At 41.8% G+C, this 22687-nt stretch overlaps 1 protein-coding gene across 6 annotated transcripts; it reads left to right on the top strand.

The window, feature by feature from the left end:
• The first annotated feature begins 812 nt into the window (after positions 1-812).
• On the top strand, positions 813-21662 carry LOC114434228 (LIM and calponin homology domains-containing protein 1-like). 6 transcript variants are annotated; one of them, XM_028403285.1, is made up of 31 exons: positions 813-1217; positions 6445-6515; positions 6626-6695; positions 6794-6900; positions 6989-7019; positions 7109-7219; positions 7503-7630; positions 7789-7859; positions 8925-9126; positions 9271-9471; positions 9959-10270; positions 10451-10714; positions 11777-12034; positions 12772-13134; positions 13261-13578; positions 14335-14682; positions 14871-14909; positions 15537-15666; positions 15754-15911; positions 16013-16667; positions 17142-17477; positions 18183-18282; positions 18366-18391; positions 18595-18708; positions 18850-18942; positions 19034-19199; positions 19315-19414; positions 19796-19870; positions 19996-20104; positions 20225-20327; positions 20408-21662. In XM_028403285.1, the coding sequence occupies exons 1-31, from the start codon at positions 1137-1139 to the stop codon at positions 20431-20433; spliced, it is 5166 nt and encodes a 1721-aa protein (XP_028259086.1). In that variant the 5' UTR covers positions 813-1136; the 3' UTR covers positions 20434-21662. The 6 variants fall into 6 exon arrangements, with proteins under 6 accessions (XP_028259086.1, XP_028259095.1, XP_028259077.1 ...); XM_028403276.1 differs by having other exon boundaries at positions 814-1217; positions 14338-14682; positions 19034-19232; XM_028403268.1 differs by having other exon boundaries at positions 814-1217; positions 19034-19232.
• The last annotated feature ends 1025 nt before the right edge of the window (positions 21663-22687 follow it).

Genomic DNA, 22687 nt, shown 5'->3' with positions numbered 1-22687 from the left:
CTGTGAATCTGTGGAAGCGCATCACGCATATGACGAGCCACACACACCCAGCACACACAAAGACTTCTTTTGACGCACAGTCTTAAAATAATAAGTTATGCAAATAAGAGTACATCTGCACACAAGCCCTCATCTGAACTGCAAAAGAGAAGCCAAGTTTGGCCACACTGGTATACAATGGGCTGCATAAAGTTTGATATATAAATGTTTGACCAGTCTTTTGAAAAGGTCACATTTCTATTCAATAATCCAATACCACAACCGCTATCAACAGCATTGATCCCAGCTAAATATTTGGTGAGTGCATGGAGAGTCTAAGATACAAGTTATAGATGTTGTATTGATTATGGTTGACTATTAAAGACCATCAGGTCATTGTAGGAGTGTAGGAACCTGCAGTGTAGTTTAGGTTAGATCTGTGGATGTGTTGTGATATCATTAAGTGCCATTAAAACAGGACACAGACAGTTGCTCCCAGATTTCCTGTGTGTTGCTTTATTTGTGGTGATCTAAAAAAGCTCAACTGCATTAAGGAAATGGACAACATTACAGAAAAGCTGTGTAGATCCCTTGAGGTGAAACTTTTATGAGCTTGGCTCATTATATGCCAATTTACCGGTACTTATTATATGAGGGATGATCCCCGGTTTAAGAGTATCCATGTTAAAGCCGGTGGACAGCTTATTGCAGGTATGATGCTAGCCTCCAGCTTTACTGTAAGAATGCAATAACGGGACGTGTTCCGGAGCCCCCTCACCATCTCTGTCTGTCCTGTGTCTTTCCTGTCTGACATCCCCCGCAGAGATTCCTTCCTGCGCGTTCACGTCTCCTGAATGCGCGGCAGCAGCGGTGGCTGAAGACAGCAGCGTCAGCCGCTCACGCAGTCCGCCGAACAAGAATCGTTATTTTTAGCGCCTGGTTCGTGTTGCAGTGTTTTTTTTCTCCATCTCAGCGCCACATTGAGCAGCGAGAGCGCTACGCTACTGACCGAGCGTGGAGTTGCAGGTCAGTAGAAAGCGAGGAAGAAGATAACGGACCGAGAGCGTGGAGGGGAACACTTCCACTACCACACGGACAGCCGAGCAGCTTTAACCGTATCACTGCCGCCACAGTTTGGTTAAACGGCCTGCCCGGAGATGGCTAGCCCGCGGGAACAGGAGCAGCTGGAGCCGAACCATCCCGAACCAGCCTGTCAGGAGGCTCAAAAATGGATCGAGGTAAGAGATGGGACCGTCCGGGGCCCGCTGCCACAATACGGCAGGGACAGAAATGGGTCATACTGTCACATACTATGACCGGGTATAAAAATACACGGTCCTACAGCACCGGTGCGTCGTCACCTGTTGTGGGGACTATGCAGTGTCGGGTTACCGTGTGTGGACAACAGTTCTGCTGCATGCGGGAGCAGCCGTGCTAAAAGTTTTCATGCATGCTGCGCTCTTTAATGAAGCTTGAACAATAACCTTCAGCACTGTGGAGACTTTTAACGCCGCTCAGACTAGAAACATAACGATAAAATGTGCAGTAGCGTTCATGAACTGTCCGTCTGAGGAGCCTGGTTTCTACTCGTTAGCAGGAGAAACGCCCCCCTTTTCAGGCGCGAGGGGATTCCGGTTGCCATGGTTATGAAACCGGGCCAGCGTTCACGCACGAGATGCTACACTGTACCAACTCATCGCATCTGATGAGATTATCATGTGTGCTTTGCTCCATCGCGTCCACCCTCATCTGACCGGCTGAAACGCCGCTCTCCATAAGCCTGAGCGGTGAATCATGATTTGCTGCGTTATGACCTATTTTTGCTTCCCCCGCAGCTCTGTCCCTGCTTTAGCCGCCATAGCTACCTGCCTGCTGCCAGAAACAACCTCAGACTGAAGAAAGAAATGTTTGGAGGCACAACTTAATGTTTCTTTTATGTCAAGGTTTTTGGCCTTAGCTTTAACACCTGGCTGCGCTTTCACAGGGCTTCTGTCTGTCCTTGCCAGTCCACTAGAAACACATACACATTTTTATTACAATGCAAACACAGTGTCCAAAAAAATGCACTAATATTACTGTTACTTGCTGTATTACAGCAAGCATGAAAATGAATCTTCACTGAGGTCCTACGGTTAGGAGTGGATGACACGCAGATTAAAGGCACAAAGCTACTTTTAGACATTTCCACCACACAAACACATCATTGTAACAGCCTTCCAATGAAAGTGATGGATGTGAGACGTCAAGAAGAAATGATCCCTATCATCAGATCAGAGTACAGAATATACAACACAACAGTGTGTCACATTTTGTGAAGCAGCTGAGTGAGGCAATGCTTTAAGCAGCATGGTTAGAGTGTTTTAGGTTTGACGAAGGCCATTGAAGACAAGTGAGAAGCCACCTTTCCCCTTTTTAATACACATATTTTATTTATAAAGATGGCATAGATTGTTTACTGACATGCTTTTAGGGACAGTCCTGAGTTTAGGGTGACTTTTCAGATGTCAACAGAACTATTGGCTGCACCAGGAACAGCAACACAATCTGCAGCAATGAAAATGTTTGAAAACATCTTATAGTGGAACAAACTAACCACACTGACCTAATGGTTGTTTAATAAGGTCTTTCTTCTAATAATTTATTTGAAATGTTTTATAATAACATTCCACTGAAGTGTATTGCCCCCAATCAGTGTCTACAGATAAGACTAAAATCCAATCCAAGATTAAACATGCATCCAGTCAGGTTTTGAAATGCTTTGTTTAACAGAGTGGTTCCTAATCTGAGGTCAGGACACCCACAGAGCCCACAAGATAAGTCAGAGTGGTTGCATAATGATTAACTGGATAGGAAAGTAAAAGAACATGTTCTTCTAGGCATGTCTATCTATCTATCATGATCATTTTTAGAGTTTTAGAGGCCACAGGAGAGTCAATCCCGTCCCAGTTCAGATGTGTCTGTGTCCCACATACAGTATGTAAGATAATCAAAGTTATCAACATGTATAAAATCTCTTTTTCCATGGAGAGTAATGACCCATTTAGTTGAAATATGAATATGCACTGATAATCTTCCAGCAGGATTGAAACGGTTTCCCGTTAACCCATCCCATTAACAGCTGTTGATAAAGTTGGATCTTTCATAACCTGAAGTCATTCCTTGTGTAAATTTCAGTCACAAAAAGGGATTACAAAAAATCAGCTTCCAGTTTGAAGAATTTTGCTCCATGCTTGTGTAACACATCCACTCTGAACTGCAGTTACTTGTGCTTTCAAAAAGGTTTCAGAATGTTTTGGGACCAGCTATCATGTCTACAAACATGGCTTGAAGGGTTTCAATACTGTTTCTGTCTTGATGCATTGGACAGATATCTCCAATGCTGGCCTAAGTCTTAATCTCTCCTGCTGTGTCTGTGTACTCGGTCTTCTTTTTGCTTTGTTGTATTCCTGCCTCCTAATTCTCCAGTTATTCTCAGACTGGTGAGGCTGACTCTATTTCTAGTGGTGTATTTATACGTTGTCACAGGTGGAGACAATTCAGGGTTTCCCATGTCACCCTGCTCTCCATGGTACATTTTCAGTCTGCATGTGTGTGTGTGTGTTCGCCATGTCTGTAAAGTATGCAAAGTGTATGCACACTCACACATGCCAATCAGCTATGCATGATTCGCACACTTCTCAGACACGCCCCGGTTGGGTGACACTGGTCACTATGGGAACATAACATGGGCAGGCTCTCAGGTGTCACTGTATTCAGGAGCCTGGGCAGTAGAGCAGTAGGCTATATATCACCAAATGTCCCAAGCAGGAAATCACACTGGCACAGACAAAACCTTTCTATCTGTTTATAGATGAGACAAGGCTGGATTAGACTGTCTTAAAGCTGACACACGCTGTGAGAGGTGTTTTAAAACAGTTGGATATGACATTGAGCAAGTTAAAGTTGTACAGGCTTACAGGAGCACAAAGGAAACTTTGGTGACAGCAGTTAACCTTTGCCGTCACTGACATGCAGCACACGGGGTTGGACACACAGGGAATAAACTAAAGAATGTGTGTGACGGTGTGTGCGCGCCAGATGTCACAGTTGTCTTCAGCAGATTATCTCCAATAGTTCCAGACAGCCAGCTGTGTCTGTATGAAAGAGAGTGTGAGAGCAGGGATTCATGGATTTTCCATGCATCAAATGCTGAATGAAAGAATGTGAACCAACGATGGCAGACTTGTTGTTGACATATTATGTACAGTATATTGAGTTGATTACAGCTATCAGTAGGAATCTGGTGCTGTCTAATGTTGCCTCACTCTGGTTAATTACTTAGATCCAGATTAATCTGCAGTGCATCTGGATTATGACTTTATCTCTTCCTTGTTTCCTCTCTTTGTCTTTTTCTCTATGTGCATCATAACCATTGGTGTGCACCTCGCCTCCAGGACATTGTAACATTATAATTATACAATAAGGCTAATTCTTATGTAACCAGTACCAATTAAATATCCATCTCTTTTAGAGGTAGTTGCATAACAGTTTAGCTCCAATCTTTCTTATCTCCCACTGTGAGATAATTGACAGTGTGGTAGTTTATGTTCACATGGCACATATGGTTTGATTTAAGCAAACCTTAGCCAATTTAAAAGTGTTGAAGACTGAATTTAGTATTAAAATTGATCATGAATCTTTCTAGAATCTAGCTGTTTTTTAGGGTAACTTACATTCTGTAGGCAAAACTCATTAGACTGTTTGATTGTCCTGCATAAAACATCGATATGTGTGTAAACTGCAACCACCAGTTCAAAATCCTGGTTTTACCACTTAAATGGATTACAGCACATGACTTACTTTTGTCATTACCCTGCAAACTATATGTGCACATTTTCTCTTCTGCTTTCTGTTTTCCTATCCTCTCATTCCTTACATCTATTTTTACAGTTGTTCAAATAAAAGTAAAGCATACTTTGGCCTGCTTGCATGCTTCTCCACTTTGCCATAATACACACACGCTCCCACCTCTGGGTTTAAATGGTCTCTGCTGCTGCCATTCACCCCAACTGAGCAGGGCAATTCACTATGAGAACTGAGCATGAGCTAGGCAGTGTTGAATTACTGTTACTGACGCTGAAATACCCCCAAGGCTTTGGCCTTCATTTCTGTATTTTCTATGAACACATACTAATGACCTTATTCCCTTTAGTTTAAACGTTCAAGAGCTCTGTATCAAAAAATATGTATGTGTTCACTAGTTTAATTGCTTTTAGTTGCTTTTAGTTTTAGCATACATAACCGATTGTTAACCACCTCCGCTCTCCATCTACAGTCTGTTTCCTTTCTCCTCCACACACACTACCTACACAAAACACAATCAGTAGTCCATGCTTTCACCTCAGTACAGTTCTCTACTCTGTGACTAAATTATGCATGATTGTGCTGTAAATGTTTCAAAGACCTGGAGAAACATTGGACAATGACTGGTGAGGATAGTCCTTTAACGGGTTGCTTGAGGCTAGGACTTGATTTTAATTTCAAGGTTTAATATAAGTATAGTCAAAGAACATCCTTGCAAAGATAGACAAAAAACGTGTATGTGTATGCAACTAAAAAAGAGACACATGAGAAAAAGCAACGGATGCCAAGAGGAAACATCTGGCCATAACTTATGTAACAAAAAACAATAGACAGTTTTCACAGCTACAGATGCACTCTGACTTTGTGTGGGTGTGTGTGTTCCTAATGTACATACATGGTCAAAGAAATTGAAAAATATCATCGATATCAGCAGACAAAGAGGAAAAGCATAGACCCAGATATTTGCCATCATATGTGCAGGAGCATATGTATGAGCAGCATGAACAGAGAGAGTGCATGTCTGCACTTAACAGTTTGGGCGCTAACTGTAATCTGTGCTAATCTGGATTAGACGTCTAAACAGCATCAGTCAAACCCCTTTTCCATTCATCTTTGGCTGCTGGTTACACAACAGCTTCTGAAAGCCATGTCTGTGTGTGGGTTGGCTGTATATCAGTGCTGGTTTCCTGACTCTATCCTCCTCTCCTGTCTGTTTAGGATAGACTCCAAATTGGATGGAGGATTGAGGTTATCATAGTGGCATGTGGGTGCATTCTGGATAAAATATTCTGAGGACACAGTGTACCACTAATTTGACATCCCTAAGATTTGATTTCTAATGTTGGGGAAGAGGGTGGATGGGGAAGTCATGGGATGCTGTTGTAGGGCAGGGATGCCTTCCATTGTTTATTTAGAGTAAAATTCTAAGTATAATCTAAACATGTTCCTATCTTTACATATGGGTGGCTGTATTTTTGTTTATTCTTTAAGCTTAATTTTAGAGTCTCAATAATTAAAACACTATTAGGCAAATATACTAATATTGCCAATATTTGTTCATTGCACAGCCTTACTTCTTGTCCACCAAATTTACATCTGTTTCTTCCTGTCCTTCTTCCCAAGGCTGTAACAGGGAAGAGCTTTGGAGACAAGGACTTCCGCAGTGCACTAGAGAATGGCATCCTGTTATGCGAGTAAGCCCTGGGACATCCCTTCACCACAGTTTTGATGTCTGAAGCAGCAACCGCATACATAAAGTCTGCTAAGACTCAATAAATCTCTGCTCCTCCCCTCCTCCATGCAGGCTGCTTAGTGCAATCAAACCAGGGCTGGTCAAGAAGATCAACAGACTGCCCACCCCCATCGCTGGGCTGGTAAGAAGATACTCTCCACTGTGACATTCAGCTCAGTAACCACCCTGTTCATTAGAGTGATAAACAGACTGTCTGTGGTGCCCTGCTGTCTCCTTTAGGACAACCTGTCAGTCTTCCTGCGGGGCTGTGAGGAGTTGGGCCTGAAGGGCTCCCAGCTGTTTGACCCAGGGGACTTGCAGGACACTTCCATACGCGCAAACCTCAAGTAAATGAGCATACATATATTAATGTGTGTGTGTGGTTTTATTCCTGTATCTGCCATTGTTAATGGTAACATGTTTCTCTTGTGTTAGGGACTCAGATTGCAACCGCAAACTAAAAAATGTGAGTTCTTTTTGCCCCTTCTCTTGTTTTTCTTGCACTGATTAGCATTTATAAATATCCCTCATCTATCCTATCGATGTGTCTCTCAGGTGCTAAACACAGTATTCTGGCTGGGAAAGGCTGCCAGTGGCTGTGCCTCCTTCAGTGGTCCTACTCTCAACGTCAAGGAGTTTGAAGGACTTCTCGCTCAAATGAAGGTGGTAAGTAAACTCAGGGACAGGGCAGAGGAGGAGGAGGAGGAGGAGGAGGAGACAGATAATGGTGTGGAGGAGGTGCGGGGGATGGATTTGTTAAATTTCCTGTCTTTGTTGGGGTGAAGGAGATAACACGGGTTTTTGTTTTCATACTTCCTGCAGACAAGATGTGAAGTGAAATCAATTGCAGTTAATGATTATAAATGCAATCACTCTGAAGTGAGCTGAATTGTGCATCTTTCATATTTTGTTTTCTAATATATAGTGATTCACGTTGTGTGTTTGTTAGGAAAGTGAGGAAGGAGGTGACAGTCCACAGAAACGTGGTGTTAGAGACAGCGGATATGACTGCTGGGACTCTGAGAGGAGTGAGTCTCTCTCTCCCCCACGACACACTCGAGACAACTCCCTAGACAGGTGAGAGGCATCTGTTAACACACATGCACACCTATATGCCATAATATTTAAGATAACAGATGACAAGATCTAAAACCTAAATTTCCTTCCAAATAAATGTCTTCTGTGTGAATATTATTGCTTGCATTTAAAAATTTTGGTGTGTTTGTTTTTGACAGTCTGGATTCCTTCGGCTCCCGCTCACAGCACAGCCCCTCTCCTGATGTGGTGAATCGAGGCAACAGTGATGGTCAGTTCTAATGCATTTCTTTTAGGACAGGTTAGGCTAACTGCTAGCAGCTGCTTCCAGCTAAGTTAATATCCTTCTTAATGCAAACAAGGAAAAGGAAAGTACAAAAGGATTGTCCCCAAATTGTCGAACCATTCCTTTAAATACTCATCCATTAATAGACTGACTGCTGCACTCTAACATGTTGAGGTTTTAACCTTGGTATACCATGACCGGCCAGGCTGGCTGTGGACAACAGCTGAATGTCTCAGCCTGAGTCTGCAAGCATTCTGTGCCCCAGATGCAGCAGCTGTTGGTCTTAAGTAGCAATCATTGGAGATTTGGACCTGGGAAAAAACACACTGAGGTCAACATCCTGCCTGTCATCTGCTAGTGTGTCTGTGTGTGTGACAGAGAGAGAGAGAGAGATAGAAAAAGGGGGCTGGGGGGCTATAACAGGCATCCTGTTTGGGTCTTTCATGTTGACAGTATAACTTATGGGCATCAGGGTGACAAGAAAAACACTGTTCCACTGCCGGAGATAGCATCATTCCCAACATTCCCTGCAGGTCACAGAGAACGGAGGCTGCCACCCACTAAGCCATATGAGCATGGGTGCTTGTTTACAATTAACTATTTGTTAATTTGTAACATTTAAAAAAAATTAAAAATGATTTTTTTTTAATTATTGGGTGATGCATGTCAATGAAAATTCTCATCTAACATCCAGGTCATTTTCATTCAAGAGTTTTCTTTAAGAAAACAAGTCCAGCTGCTTCGCTTCAACCTCTTGAATCAGTGATACTGCAGCGTGTAGAAATTTTATTCTCTATTTCAGTCTAAGGCAGATGAAACATGTCAGCATGTTAGCAGTGAAGTATCTGAGGAAAAGAAAGTAGACATGATATACCATGTGATCGGTATCAAAATACTTTATCTGAACAGCATCCACCTTCAGTACAGTTTCATAAGCAGAAGTGATAGAATATCCATGTGCATGTTACCTGGTATAAGTTCGGGCCTTGGGTTTTTGACCTTCAAGTCATTTTTTTTCTCTTTTTTGCCCCATTGCTCTTCATTGCCCAGGACGAGGCAGTGATTCGGATGCTGATGCCCCCAGCAGGAGGCCAGATGTGCGGAAGGATGACATGTTGGCTAGACGGACTGCCAGTAGTGAATCAAGAAGCTCCATCCCCTTCAACCAGTTTCTTCCTAATAGAACCAACGCCAGCTCCTACATCCCAGCTCCAAGACGGAAGCCACACACAGAGGATGGAGAACAGCGGAGGTAATAATCAACACATTAAATGTTGTGTTTCAGCTGAAGACAAAAGCCGATCAGAAAGGCAAGGTAAAAATACAAACACGGATGTACAGGCACATAGCTGTCCTCATCCTTAATCTTTCCCTGCCATCACACATCATTCCTCAGTTGTACTCAAGCTACTCCAGAACACAGCAAAAGACCTGGACTGCACCACAAAACTCACAAGACAGTCACTTGGGCACCTGAGAACAATGAGGAAAAACAAGAAGAGGAGTCTGTCTCCCAGCAAGTGTTGGAGCAGAGGAGGATGCAGAAGTTGGAGAAAGCAGGAATTAAAGTTCTTCCTGCTGTTGTTCGCTACACCAGGTCAGAGGAGATGGGCATGAGAGTGCTGCTGGTGGCTTTGTTTGTATTCATTAACACAAAGTAGTGATGTTGATCTTTGTTGTGGTTCGTTTCGGGTGTGCTCCATTTGCTCTGTTGTGGACCTGTGGCAGCCATCTTGGTATTGTGCGGTGACGTTAGTGTGATGAGATACTAATTTTGAAGAGATTAAGAACTAACAAGTTTGCCATTGCAAGTGTTACTTGAAAAAGGTGTATAGCAAAGGTTGTTGTAAACAGTTCATGTGGAGACATTTCAGTGAATGCTGCCTGGTTGGACATCTGTGATAGGGCTCTAGATAGTCATTCTTCTAAATCATGTGACGATGCATCTAATGATTGCAAAGTGTGACAAACCACAAGGACTTGCTATTAATGGTTTTGGGGTGCATGCTAATCCAAGCATGCCCTTGACTGGTTATGGATTTCTGGGCCTTTCTGAAATGACTATGCTACACCTCCAACTCCAGCCCTCCCGCAATAAAGGAAAAGGAAGTGAGGTCACCATCCCCGAACATCATCCTTCGCCGTGATAATGACTTTTTAAGTGCTCAGAAATCTGCATGGGATTCTACCTCTGATGCTGAAGAGGAAGCAGAGGTGAAAGTTCCGGATGTTCATAGAGATGACCTGGCATCCAGGCGAGCTTACCGTGGCCCAGTTAATCCCAAAGTGCACCAGTTTGTTCCTCCTCCCGTATGTAGCAACAAAGACAGAGAGCGCTGGGAGGGCATCAGACGAGCATCTCAGCAAACACTGCAGGAGAAAGAGAAAGAGATCAGGTTAGCCATGTGTGTCTGTGTTGTGTGTCATTTCATATGCTCAAACTACCTCATAAAATTTCTTTCTCTTCTGTTCTTTCTTTCTGTGGGTGTTGTGTCACTTGTGTTTTGACGCCTGCACCCCTTTTTTGGATCATGGTTGCTGTGTAATGCCAATGTACTGGCTCTGTGACTGGACAGTGTAAAGGAAGCTCTCCCTGACATTATTACACGCAGAGACAACCCCTTTCTAAACCCTGCCTCTCACCACGAGGAAGAGGAAGATGAGGAGGAAAAGACAGAAGAGGTTAAGGCAGTGCCTAATAAGCAAAAGGATGACCTGGCGCTTAGGCGGGCTCAGAGTAGGCCCCTTTCTCACAGGGATGGACCAGTGAGCTTTGTTTCTTCCTCCATGAGCCAGGCAGATATGCAGAAGTGGGAGAGACTCAAGATGACTGAACCAAGGTGCCCAACACACACTCTCAGCACACATGCAGTACAACGCAACTAATTGCTGCTGTATATCAAGTGTGTTGTTTAATAATGACACTGATGAAAGAATGAGCAGGGTGTGTTGTGGGTGGTTTAGTTCAGACCTGCACAGATTATTGCCTCATAATAAACTGAAGAAACTAAAAAATATACCATGCAAATAGTAGAAAAGATAGATATTTTAGAACCAATTTAAATATGTTAACACCTTGCACCAACAGTTTACACTACAGATTTTGCACAGTAAAAAAGACTTTCCACTTTTCAACTATTCCATAGATTTAGCTTCCCTGTTGTTTAAAGACATTTAAGCTTTAAATGATGAAGTGATCAAAAAAGTTGTCTGCAGGTTAACCCACAATTATCTCAACCCTCAACTCAGTTTTAATTAAACTTAGTAGATACAGTGACATCACCTGAGTTCCCTCCTCAGTCTTGTACTAACTGATATTTCTTACAATCATTCCTTTCCTAACCAGCTTTAAACCCAGATTTTCTCTTCTTTTCTTTTCCTATGTTCTCATGTGCTTATTTATTCTCCTCATTATTTTGCACTTCAGTCCTCTCCAGTCTTCTAAGACAGGCATTGAATCAAAGCAGAGAATTGGCCGGTGTGTATGGCACTTTGTGTGTGTGTGAGAGACCTAAAAAGAGGCGACAGTTGGCTGTGTGCACTGCTTTGCCTTTGTTTTTGTCTCTGTGCTGATGTCATTGGATAGGATAAAGAGTTTTTTGTGTTCCCAGAGGAGCGGCAGTCAGTAGGAAAATATGGCTACCTAGAGTAGACAGAATGCTTAGTGCAAATGTGCGAACATGTATGTGTGTTCAAATACAAATCCCCATGGTTTGTCCATCCATACTTCCTGTCTGATTCAACATTTCCACCTCATCCTTCTTTTGTCTTCACAGCCTGATCCTCTGTTGGTAGTTACTTATGAATTCTTCCCCCTGCTCTTTTGCTGGCTGTTGTTGTGTATGTGTGTGTGTGACTGTGTGTTTGTGGGCTTGTCTTCATTTGTGAGACTGTATTTACAGTGAGGCTAGTCCAACCCCTGTGTGTCAGGCTTGTCTGGAGAAAAATTATGGAAGTCCTTTCAGCAGATCTGCAAAGGCTGGACGAGGTCACAGCAAAGTTGTGACCTTTGGGGGCGTCACTGAGATCGAGCAGCCTATAGACACAGACATGTCAAATGAAGGGGAGGAGACTGAGTTGCTAAGACGACTCCGTACCAAGGCAACTGTAGCCATGCCTACCATTGGCCTGGGCTCCCAGCTTTCAGAGCGGGAACGCAGGTATGGACCAGGCCAAATACAAGACAACTTAGGCTGCAATGGCTCAAATCCTAAGTTGCCTGCATAAGTCGCACTGAGGAATGACAGGGTCTTTTTTGCTGCATTACTTAATAAATCATTAAATTAGATTGCTTGGCAGTGTCATTTGGACAGTGTTTTACATTTCAAGCCTATTTGAATTAGCCTATAAGGTTGTTTGAATGCGCTGCATTGTACTGATTTGCTTGTAGTTTTGCTTGAAAAGATACACACGTACACATGCATTAACAAACAGAAGCTGTATAAAGCGGGTAGCTGATACATTAGATACATCATTGTATCAATATGGGCATGTTTGGATACAGTATATGAACAAACATTCATTTATTTAAACTTGCGGTCCCATGCCAAATCTTAGCCATCTACCAAAATATAATTAACTTTTAAATACCATTAGCTCATACAATGCATCCCAAATATTTCTTTAAATATTCTTTAGTTGTTTTCTGCCTCAAATAGGTTCAACAATAGTCATTGTAAACACTATTTGTACATTTATGTAGCTTGTGTAGATACGTTGTGTGCGTTTACTAACCCTTGAATGCATTTTTGAAGTTTCTGCCTCTTGAATGACCAAAATTCTGTACTTTTGCTTTTCTGCATGTTCATGCTTGAATTTTACAGCTATACTTGCTATTAAGGGTCTAGATCTTCCTTCATTGTTCCTGTGGTTTGAGCTCTATACAATACTCTAACAGCCAGGTGGATGGAGCTGACCTCAATCAAACTACTCCTCCCTCTGGTGACCTTTCACCCTGGACCACTGAAGTCACTCCCACTCCCGCTGATCTGGATGCTTGTTTGGCTCAATATGTACAAAGAGCAGAGGAGGATGAAGAGGATGGCGAGGAAGAGGAGAGGATCCCAGATCTTCAGAAAGATGACATGATGGCACGGAGGACGGGAGTTTTCCATAAACAAAACACAGCTACAGTGACTTACAACCGTTTCCTGCCTCTGCCAGGCACTAAGCGCTGTGCACAGGGCGAGGTTACTACTGATGCTGCTCTGCAGAACAAAAAGGAAGTACACGCAGACTGGAGCAAGAAAGTGAACATCAGGTGGGCTGAGCTAATTTGGACTAACAGGGTGCACAGGCCACTAACATGCTTGGTGTGGTTTGCATCTTAAAAGACATTCTCCAACTGCTTGTTCAGTTATTTCAATTATAAGACTTTCTGTCATAGAGAGGAACAGCAGCAGCCCGGAGGCCCAGTGGAATCTCCTCAACAACAGCTTGAGACAACAGTGGCTCGAGCAACATCTCACAGAGAACATGAATATGAGGATAATGAGGATGAGTATGATGAAAATGAGCCAGTGCCTGACCTAGAGAAGGATGATATGATGGCTCGAAGGACCAAGTCATTCCAAGCAGGAAGTACAGCCAGAATTAATCAGTTCCTGCCTGTACCTGGATCAGTTAAATACAACATCAGCCCAGTGTCTGCAATGAAGCCACTACACAGCAGACCTAAAATCACAGAAAAGATGGACAGTGACAGGTATTTACTGTGCTTGAATGAAGAGGAGAATATGGTTTGGTCATGCTTTGGGCTTTAATTGCTTGAAAAACTAACTTATAATAGGTTTCTCTTTGGGTCAGAGTTTATCCTAATTTTTGCGTGGTTTTTGTTTTACTGTGAGCTGGATGCATCGTGTGTATTCATCCGACTAGGAACCTTTGATTTGATGTTGTGTGCCAGCTGTTTGGATCTGGGCTTCCTTACTGTCAGTAATGGCTAACACTGCCTGTTTAGCATGACTTTGGATGTGTGGTTCCAGTTGGGTTTGGTATTCTTGGTTGATTTTATATATAAATCACAGCTATATCACAACCACATTAGGACACAAAGAGGTGCTGATTTGCTTAAGTGTTTGAAACTTGGTTCCATCATGCACGCATGTGAAAAATTGAAATCTTGTTTACAATAAATATTGGTGTATTTTGGTGCTAATCTTAGAAGCAAAAACAAACAAAAATGTTCTTAATGTATCAGTATTCAGATAAACGAAAAGCAAAATGATTATTGAAGCTTTTAATGTTTGGACTACCACAATATAATACTGTTAAAACTAAACCATCTGCACGACCTCTTTAATACAAGTAAGATCATATATTTCTTAGGTGAGTTACAGTCCTTTCTGGCAGCTCCTCACTCCTGATGTTTCTACAGACAGAGCAGGCTGCAGCCTTCTGTGATGCAGTGTTGGTATAAACATATTTCCTGTTAATACTGGTCACTGGATTGTTGTCTCAGCAGCATTGTTATGGTGGCAGCAGAACCTCAGGGCCCACCCTCTAAAGCCCTATGCAGACCCACACAGGCAGGGCTGCGGGAGAGGCAGGATGAGGAGGAGGAGCAAGCAAAGAGAGATATGATGATCCATAACACCTCTGTCACCACAGTTGTGACTGAACCTCTGCCTTCTCCTTCACTCATGCCTCCACCCAGTACTGCCGCTGCTCTGATCTCTAGAGTGGAGGCAGAGCTGGAAAAGCAGAAAGTGGAAGAGAGAGTTGAGGTGGAGGAGAGAAAGAGGAATATGAATGAGAAAACTGGAAAGAAACCATTCTGGCTGGAGGATGATGAGCTTCCTCCGATGATGTGAGATACCCACTGAACTATTTTTGCATGTGTCTTTCTCACCTCCCTTCTTAGGTTTGATGAATAGGGTTGGAGATCTGCCTCTGAACCAGTTTGTGTTAAATCAATAGTTGTCATTTCCATTAGGACTGTTACCATTTCCTCACCTGTCCTTTCCTCTCATTCACTCATATCTATTGTTGTTTTAGGATGAGCCAACGAGTTGCTTTTATGTCTGAGGACACCGAGTAAGTCTTTAAGCGTGAAACTAGATGAACAACTGCATGAGAACAATACACACTGTGCATGTTACATTTTAATAGCAAAGCTGTATCACAGCTACACACATAGATATTTATGCCCATTGTTTAGTTTTGTCATGTCATAACTCATTACTAACATATTTTACTTTTTTGCTTGTTTAAAATTAACCCTTAAATTGCATCATAATACAGATATTCCAGCTACTTATTGTTAGGCTTAATGAATGTGTCTAGCTGGCCAAAATGAATTACAATTGTTTGCACAGTTGCTTGTTTAATTTCTTTGTGTAATTGAATTTTTTTGTTGCTGTAGAGATGTTAAGCAACACATACACAACTAATATTATTATGGGAAAACTTTTTTTTTTAGTGGATTGTATTGGTTGTGTATGTCTTGCTGTATTCTATATGCTAAAGTTTTTGGTAGACCATCTTTTCATTTCCTACTGTCAATGCTGCTTTTCAGTAATAATTGTGTTACTGTCTTTTTAGGTCCACCATATTATTGTTATTGTTATAGGCTAAATTTAACCACTAAAACTGCTTTTTATTTGCCTTTAATGCAAATTAATGGTATTTCAGTAATGTAGAATTCTTCTCTATTTCCTGTAGGAGTGTCAGTATGAACAACATTCTCAGTGAGGAAGAGCTGGGACACTTACCACCAATGAGCCAGTCACGATATGAGCGCATGCATGAACAGTACAACAATTTTCAGGAGGAGGAGGACCACTGGCAAGATGTAAGAGACTGGGTTTAACTAAGAGAAGAGAAACATTATATTAAAATACTAGCAATATCCTCAATTAACACTGTGAACTTGTGACAGGACCTGGCTCGCTGGAAGAATCGCCGCCGCAGTGCATCTCAGGAGCTCATCAAAAAGGAGGAGGAGAGGAAGAGAATGGAGAAAAGAATGAAGGAGGAGGGAGGCGATAGCAATAAGAGGAAAAGCATTAAGACATACAAAGAAATTGTGGAGGAGAAGTAAGAATGAAATTGAGGCCACTTCTAGTTGGATAAACAACAGCTATATTGTCAAAATGAACATACTCAAGTCTTTACATACTTGTGTTTCTGTTTACTAGGGAGCGCAGAGAAGCAGAGCTGTGCGAAGCCTACAGAAATGCAGCCACCCCAGAGGAGGCAGCCTTGGTTTTACAACGTTATGCTCTCCGCTTCACTATCAGTGACGCCACACTGGAGAGCCTAAAACTGCCTAAATCGACCTCAAAACCCAAACAGGACACAAACCAGATGGACAAAGAGAACAAGCTGTCATCACCTATTTATGACACTGAGATTTCAGATCATCTGCACACAACGGCTGTTATAACAGAGCAGAAGCACACAAAATGTGAAGATACAGAAAGAGAAATAGCTGAAATAACCGAACAGAAGAAATCAGCTTCTATCTCCAGCAGCTCTTCAACACCAAAATGTCCCCTCTCCACAGTCACAAACTCTCAAAATGTGCCACCTCCGTCACTACAGCCTAATGAAGCACAGACCCAACCGACAGAGTGTCTAACTGCACATCAGAAAAAGCCTATTACAGAAAATGCACAGCCGCAGACCAAACACACTCGACCTCAGACTGCACATGTGCATCCTCAACATCCCACACAGCAAGCATATACCCTTCCTTCCTCTCCATCAGCACCCTTCAGGCCTGTTCCCCTGCTGGTAGCCAAACCTTACTGCCAGCCCAAGAGCAACCTAACTGGACACAAACCTGTCAAGGTAAGGGCTCCATATCAGTCACTCCTACCAGTCAGCATCATCTGATAGCTCATTGTTCCACCTTATTGCCTTAGCTCGTGTTTAGAGATATTGTTGTTAGATGAGAAGTTCTCTGCTTCACACTATGAGCCATTTAAAACCTTTTAGTACTCTTCTTTCAGTTTGTAGATGTTCACATCAAATCCAACTTTTCCAAATATACATGCTTTTTATTGTGTGCTCTAGTTTTTTCTAGTTATCAGCCCATTAGGCCAGTGCATTCAGTCCAATTTGAAACATTGATGTTTCACCTTTGGTCTGTGATGCTGTTTATCCATCTGGTTTATTTTGATGTAATTTGCATATGAGTTTTGGTCGTACAGATTTATGTCTTCTCTCTGTAATATACAACTAGATGACACTCAACCTGTCATCAATTTATGTTAAATAGGTGGGTTTGTATTCAATCCTAACCTTTGTCTCCATCTCACTCAGATGGATGGTTTGGTGCGAGTGAATGGAGAGACCACAGAGGACTTACCGGTGTCCACTCCCACTCCACCTACCTCCCCTCAGGACACATCACAAGAGATCAAAGATGTTTCCTCTAAACAGGTGGAGAAAGATCTTCCACCCAAGGAGGTTGTGAAAACTTCAGAGACAGTAGAGCAGGTGCCTCCTGCACAGACAGAGAAACCCACCCCGTGCTCAGGGTCTGCCATTAGCTCACTGATTGGAGGCCGAAATTGCATCATCACAACAACTATTGTGACTGAACTCACACAGACAGTTGTGGAGCCAATTCAGCCGGACATCCAGAGCAATGGACAGGTAATACTATATGCAAACTTCTACATTCTCTCTTTGGTTTTACCGCATCTACAAAAACATGCACCATTGTTTTATAGATTTTTAAATGTTTTCAAGTTTTGAGGCAGACACCTGAGACAAGAGCGTAGAGTCACTTAATTCTCACATTTCATGAGCTGTGTTAGAAGAATATTAAACCCTGGGGACAAACCATACACGGACATCAGCAAAGGACCATGTAAATTATTTATATATGTTTAAATTACACTTACCTAAGAGACTCTGGTCTTAATACAGGTCAAAGCAATAGTACACAAATAAATAAAATATGCTTTAATGCTCTCATTTATAAAGTATTCCTTGGACTTAAATCAAGTTTAAATTATACACTATACATGTTACACAATCCCTTAGCATGCTGTACTTCCTCCTTTATGTAACATACCTGTACATCTAGGAATAAAGAGAGTGAGTGGAGCCTGACCTGAAACCCCAGAGCCGTCCCTCGGATGGATTTTCTATGTAAAGCGCTCATTTTAATAAACATTTGCATGAAACCAGCCTGGAGTGTAAAAAGTTTAAAATTCAGCTGAATGGTCAGCCGGTATGTATTGTCTACAATCAGCAGTTAAATATTTGTAAAAATATGTAGATATCTATTTTCCAGAAAGCTTTTGTTGCATTTTTGCTATAGTTTATTAATTTATGTGGATATTCCACCTTCAGGTTGAGACCACTGAGTTGTTTGGGAGACCAGCAGAAGAAAAGAACGCTCAGACACCTTCATCACCCAACAGCATGCAAGAATATTCTCCCACTGTCACGGGTAAACACTTACTCATAGTAACATGTACAGTTAGTTTTCCTTGCATCAGTTTTTTCATTTCATTTGTTTTTCTTGTTCCACAGATGGACTTGAGGAGAGCAGTGTGAGTGTGAGTATCTCTGAGCAGCTCCAGCTCGTTCTTTGTGTATCTCCTTCATCCTATATTTGATCCTGTCCTGATCCTTCGTCTCCACTGGTCACTGTAGTCAGTGTAGTCAGACTTGTCTTCTCACCTTTCCTCTCTTTCTGTCCTTTTGGTCTGTATCCATGTGGGTGTGTGTGTGTGTGGGATTGTGGGTTGGGTCTGGGTAGATTGAGACCCCCATGTTGAACTTGGCTAAACGTGTTAATCACTGGGTCTGGGACCCCAATGAGGAGCGTAAACGCGTGGAAAGGTGGCAACAGGAGCAGGAGCGCCTCCTACAGGTACTGTAATGTAATGGTGTGTATGTGCATTGCTCCACTAATGCTTAGCAGAGAGCAGATGACGCACGCTGTTCTGAATGTGTGTATATGTGTGCATGTGTTATATGTGTGTTTCTGTTCATGAACGGTGTCTCTCCACAGGAGCAATACCAGAAAGAACAAGAGAAGCTGAAGAAGGAATGGGAGAAAGCACAGCTCGAGGTGGAGGAGGAGGAGAGGAAACACAATGAAGAGGTACATCCATTGAGACAGACAGGGAAATCAAACACATTTCCTGGTTGTGTGTGTCTTATTTTTTATACTTGCTTGTTTGTTCTTCTACCAGGAGAGACGGATTCTAGAAGAGACTGTCACTCCCCTCAATCCCACCAGCTTGTTAAACCAGCAATCAGGACAGACTCTGAACACTGACGCTTTGCCTGGTCCAGAAAACAACATGAGAGACACTCCCCTGCAGCAAAACGGCCAAAGAATTTCCACAGGGAACGAGGGTCAGCATGCATCCAAACTGCATTTTTTCCAGGGTGAGCTCAAAGCAGGAGTACTCACTGATATGACTCAGAAATTCTGGGAGTTAAGTTTTGCTTTCTTGTGTATGTTTTTTAGATTCTACGTGTGACAGTGAACCCACAAAGAAACAGGAGATGTGGAAAACAGCCTCTCTGGACCGCAATCCTCAACTGAACCAGGCACAGAGTGTTAAAAGGTGCATCAGGATGGATTATGAATGTGTTGGTGTATGAATGTACTGTTGTGTCATCTATGTATCACGCTGTGTAATCCCAATGTATGCTACATAAGTATGATCATGTTCAAAATATATTCTGCTTTAGGAATTTCAAAACAATGTTTTGAATCAGGGCAGGGTTTTCTTGCACAAATACACCTGGTTCTAGGGTGCAATGAGAAGGAAAAAATCTAAAGAGAAGCTTCACACTTGTTAACAGCATAAAGTGAGACCAGTGCACTTCATTTTTGTGAAGCTAATCAGTGAACACTGAAAAATTGGTAGGATTGATGAAGCAAAAATGTGGTTTACAGTTGCATGTGCTTGTATTCATTCTTCCGTTTTTTGTTTGGGCCTCAGATCTGGATCACATGATGTTGTAACAAGTAAACAGCAATCTTCCCCTTCAACACCTCAGCCTCCCTCACCTAGCAGGTAATGATACTTAGACACTAATACACAAATATATATCTGAGAGAATACCATTCACACTAATGTAGGGAAGTACAGGTTGTATCTAAATAACACTCTGTTATCCTCTGCTGCCTCTGTCTAAGTAGGAGCGTTAGTGGAAAGCGACTTTGTTCTGGTTGTTCTCAACCTCTGGGAAAAGGAGCTGCTATGATCATCGACACACTGGGGCTGTTTTTCCACATGCAGTGCTTTAAGGTACATACCAAAAAGACAGCAGCTGTCTTTAATTATTTTTTTTCAGAATTAGCTGTTTTAAATATTTCCTCAAACACACCTTTTATGTAAAATATTGTTAATTGTATTTCTCTTGTTCAGTGTGGAGTGTGTGAGGGACAGTTGGGGGATGCCTCTGCAGGGACTGATGTCAGGATTCGTAATGGACTTCTGAGTTGTCATGAGTGTTACATTGCATCTCGGGGTAAGAGCAGAAACACGCCTAACTTATTTGTAGTGAGGAATACACAATGTTTCCAGATATAATAAAATGTGTGTTTGCAGGCAGAGGCCAGCCAACCACACTCTGATGATCTTCCTTTAAGAGTGGAATCTCACCATCGCAGTCAGTCATCTGGTAGAAAACAGTTCTCCTTGAGTGGATGTTTGTGATACAGGACCTGTACCTAAAGTATGTGTAGAGAAAATAACACAAATACATGCACACTCAGTACTTCTATGGTACTTCTTGTACACATATATATAATTATTTTTAATGTGTGTACAATATAAATGTTATCAAGAAATCCATATCTTTAGGTCTTCGCACATCCATACAAGACAGTGACATAATGATCTCTTTTGTGAACATGCTATGCTAAAAGCTGAACACGTTGGTCTGTAAACCGTGACTCATTGACTCATGCTTCTGAACTGATCACGTGACTTCACTCTCTTAAGTGTCATGCAAAGTGGTTTGGATTGGATGACCTGAAGTAGCTTGACCATTGTAATGCCTTATTCATACCTTTTCATTCGTTTTGGGTTTTGTGTTTACAATTTGCATGAAAAAAAGAATATGTGTAAGGTATTGTGACTATTGCTCAGATGATTAGTGAGTTGTTATTTTCTCAGTAGTAGGACGTTCCTCTTGTATGTTTGAACATCACCATGACAATTTAATTTTTTGGGAATCAGACTAACTTACCCAACATTTCCTTTATAATGATTCTACAGGATTGCTAATGCATGTGTAATACGTGTTCTTTGGATTTTGAATATTTTCCCTTTAGGATGTTTTAGCCATTCTTTCTTTGCATAGACTGCATCTGAATCAGTGCCTTATGTAATGAATGCGAGGGCGAGTGAACTGTATCTGCAGGAGTATTTCACACTCACACTGACCTGTGGGTCTAGGCACATTGTGTGTGTGTTTACAAGTGTGTGCATGACTAGGTATGAAAGCAATGACTTGAAGCACAGTTCAATACCAGCAAAAAAATGTTGAAAAGGATCAGCCTCTCCTAATCCCCCACTATCATTTTCCCTTCCTCCAATGATCTAAACCAATGACACAACGATCTTTGCTGCTCCCCCTGTTAATTCTCCTCCCATATCATGACACATCAAAATGTCCTAAATCTTTCCTTGTCTGCCTCTTTCACAAGCGTTGCCTCCCCAGAGTATGAGCTGAACTCTTCTCTCCTCTCTGTCTCTATCTGGACACCTGACAGCGTTTTCTTGAATCTGGAGGAAAAGAGTTCAGCTTGTTGTCTTTTATAGCAACCATATGTTTATCAGTAAAATATTTTAAATGGAATGCTGTGTGTGTTTTCATTCAGGTTTACTTTAATTAAACACAATGACCTAAAGTCTGTTAAATGGATAAATATATTAGGACTGTAACAAAAAAAGAATGACACAAAGTGGGGCCCACCCTAAGAGATGGACTAACTTATTCTTAGTTAATAATATGATGACTAACTTTTTGTCTGTGGTGGAAGCATTGTACATCATCCTCACATAAGGCATATGGTTTTAACACAAAGATATGGTGTATTAACTTTGACTCTGTTAAAGAAAACATGAATAACATTATACTTCTTTAAATTCCTTTTGAACTTATTGTTAAACACCAAACAGAGTTTTTGTTTATAATGGTAAGTGTCAATAAGATGAAAACTGCAGCATCAGCACTAATTTGTCCTTCTCCAAATGTTATTTTCTTACAAAAATTTCTAGATTTACTGACAATAAACGCAACAGTGTGCCGGTCAAGACTGTTCTTACTTTACTCATTTTGTTCTTCAACTGTTTATTGTTTGTGAACTCTTGTTTTGAAGCCTCAATTCCTGAATATGCTGTTGCAAAAGACCCTTTAGTAAAGACATGGTGGCTCACATTAAAAACTGCTACTTGTGTAAATAGGTGTCCATAGTTTGGACACACCTTCTCACTCAATGGTTATGCTTCGTTTGGATTATTGTTAAAATTCTAGATTAATACAGAAAACATCAAAACTACAGGGAAACATGTGGAATATAATGTAGTAATTTAAAGTATTAAACAACCCAGAACAGGTCTTATATGCCTGCTGTCCTTTTGACCGAGGGGTGTCCAGGGACACTTGTTTCTGGGTTGGACCTGGTTATGTTGAGGTCCATTTACTGCCCTCCAGTGTTTGTTCTTTGAAAGTGCAACCGAAGAGCATAATGTGAAAGTGACATAGTCTGGGAAAGTTGTTTGAAATGTGCAACACTGAAATGTCTGACTTTCACTGTTTCATAAGAATCTGTTAAAGTCCATTCTGCAAGACGACTTGTTTAGAGACGACAATACACCAGA

Source organism: Parambassis ranga, chromosome 1 (genome assembly GCF_900634625.1).
Source record: "Parambassis ranga chromosome 1, fParRan2.1, whole genome shotgun sequence".
Lineage (NCBI taxonomy): Eukaryota > Metazoa > Chordata > Actinopteri > Ambassidae > Parambassis > Parambassis ranga.
This window is presented reverse-complemented; position numbering and strand designations above follow the sequence as displayed.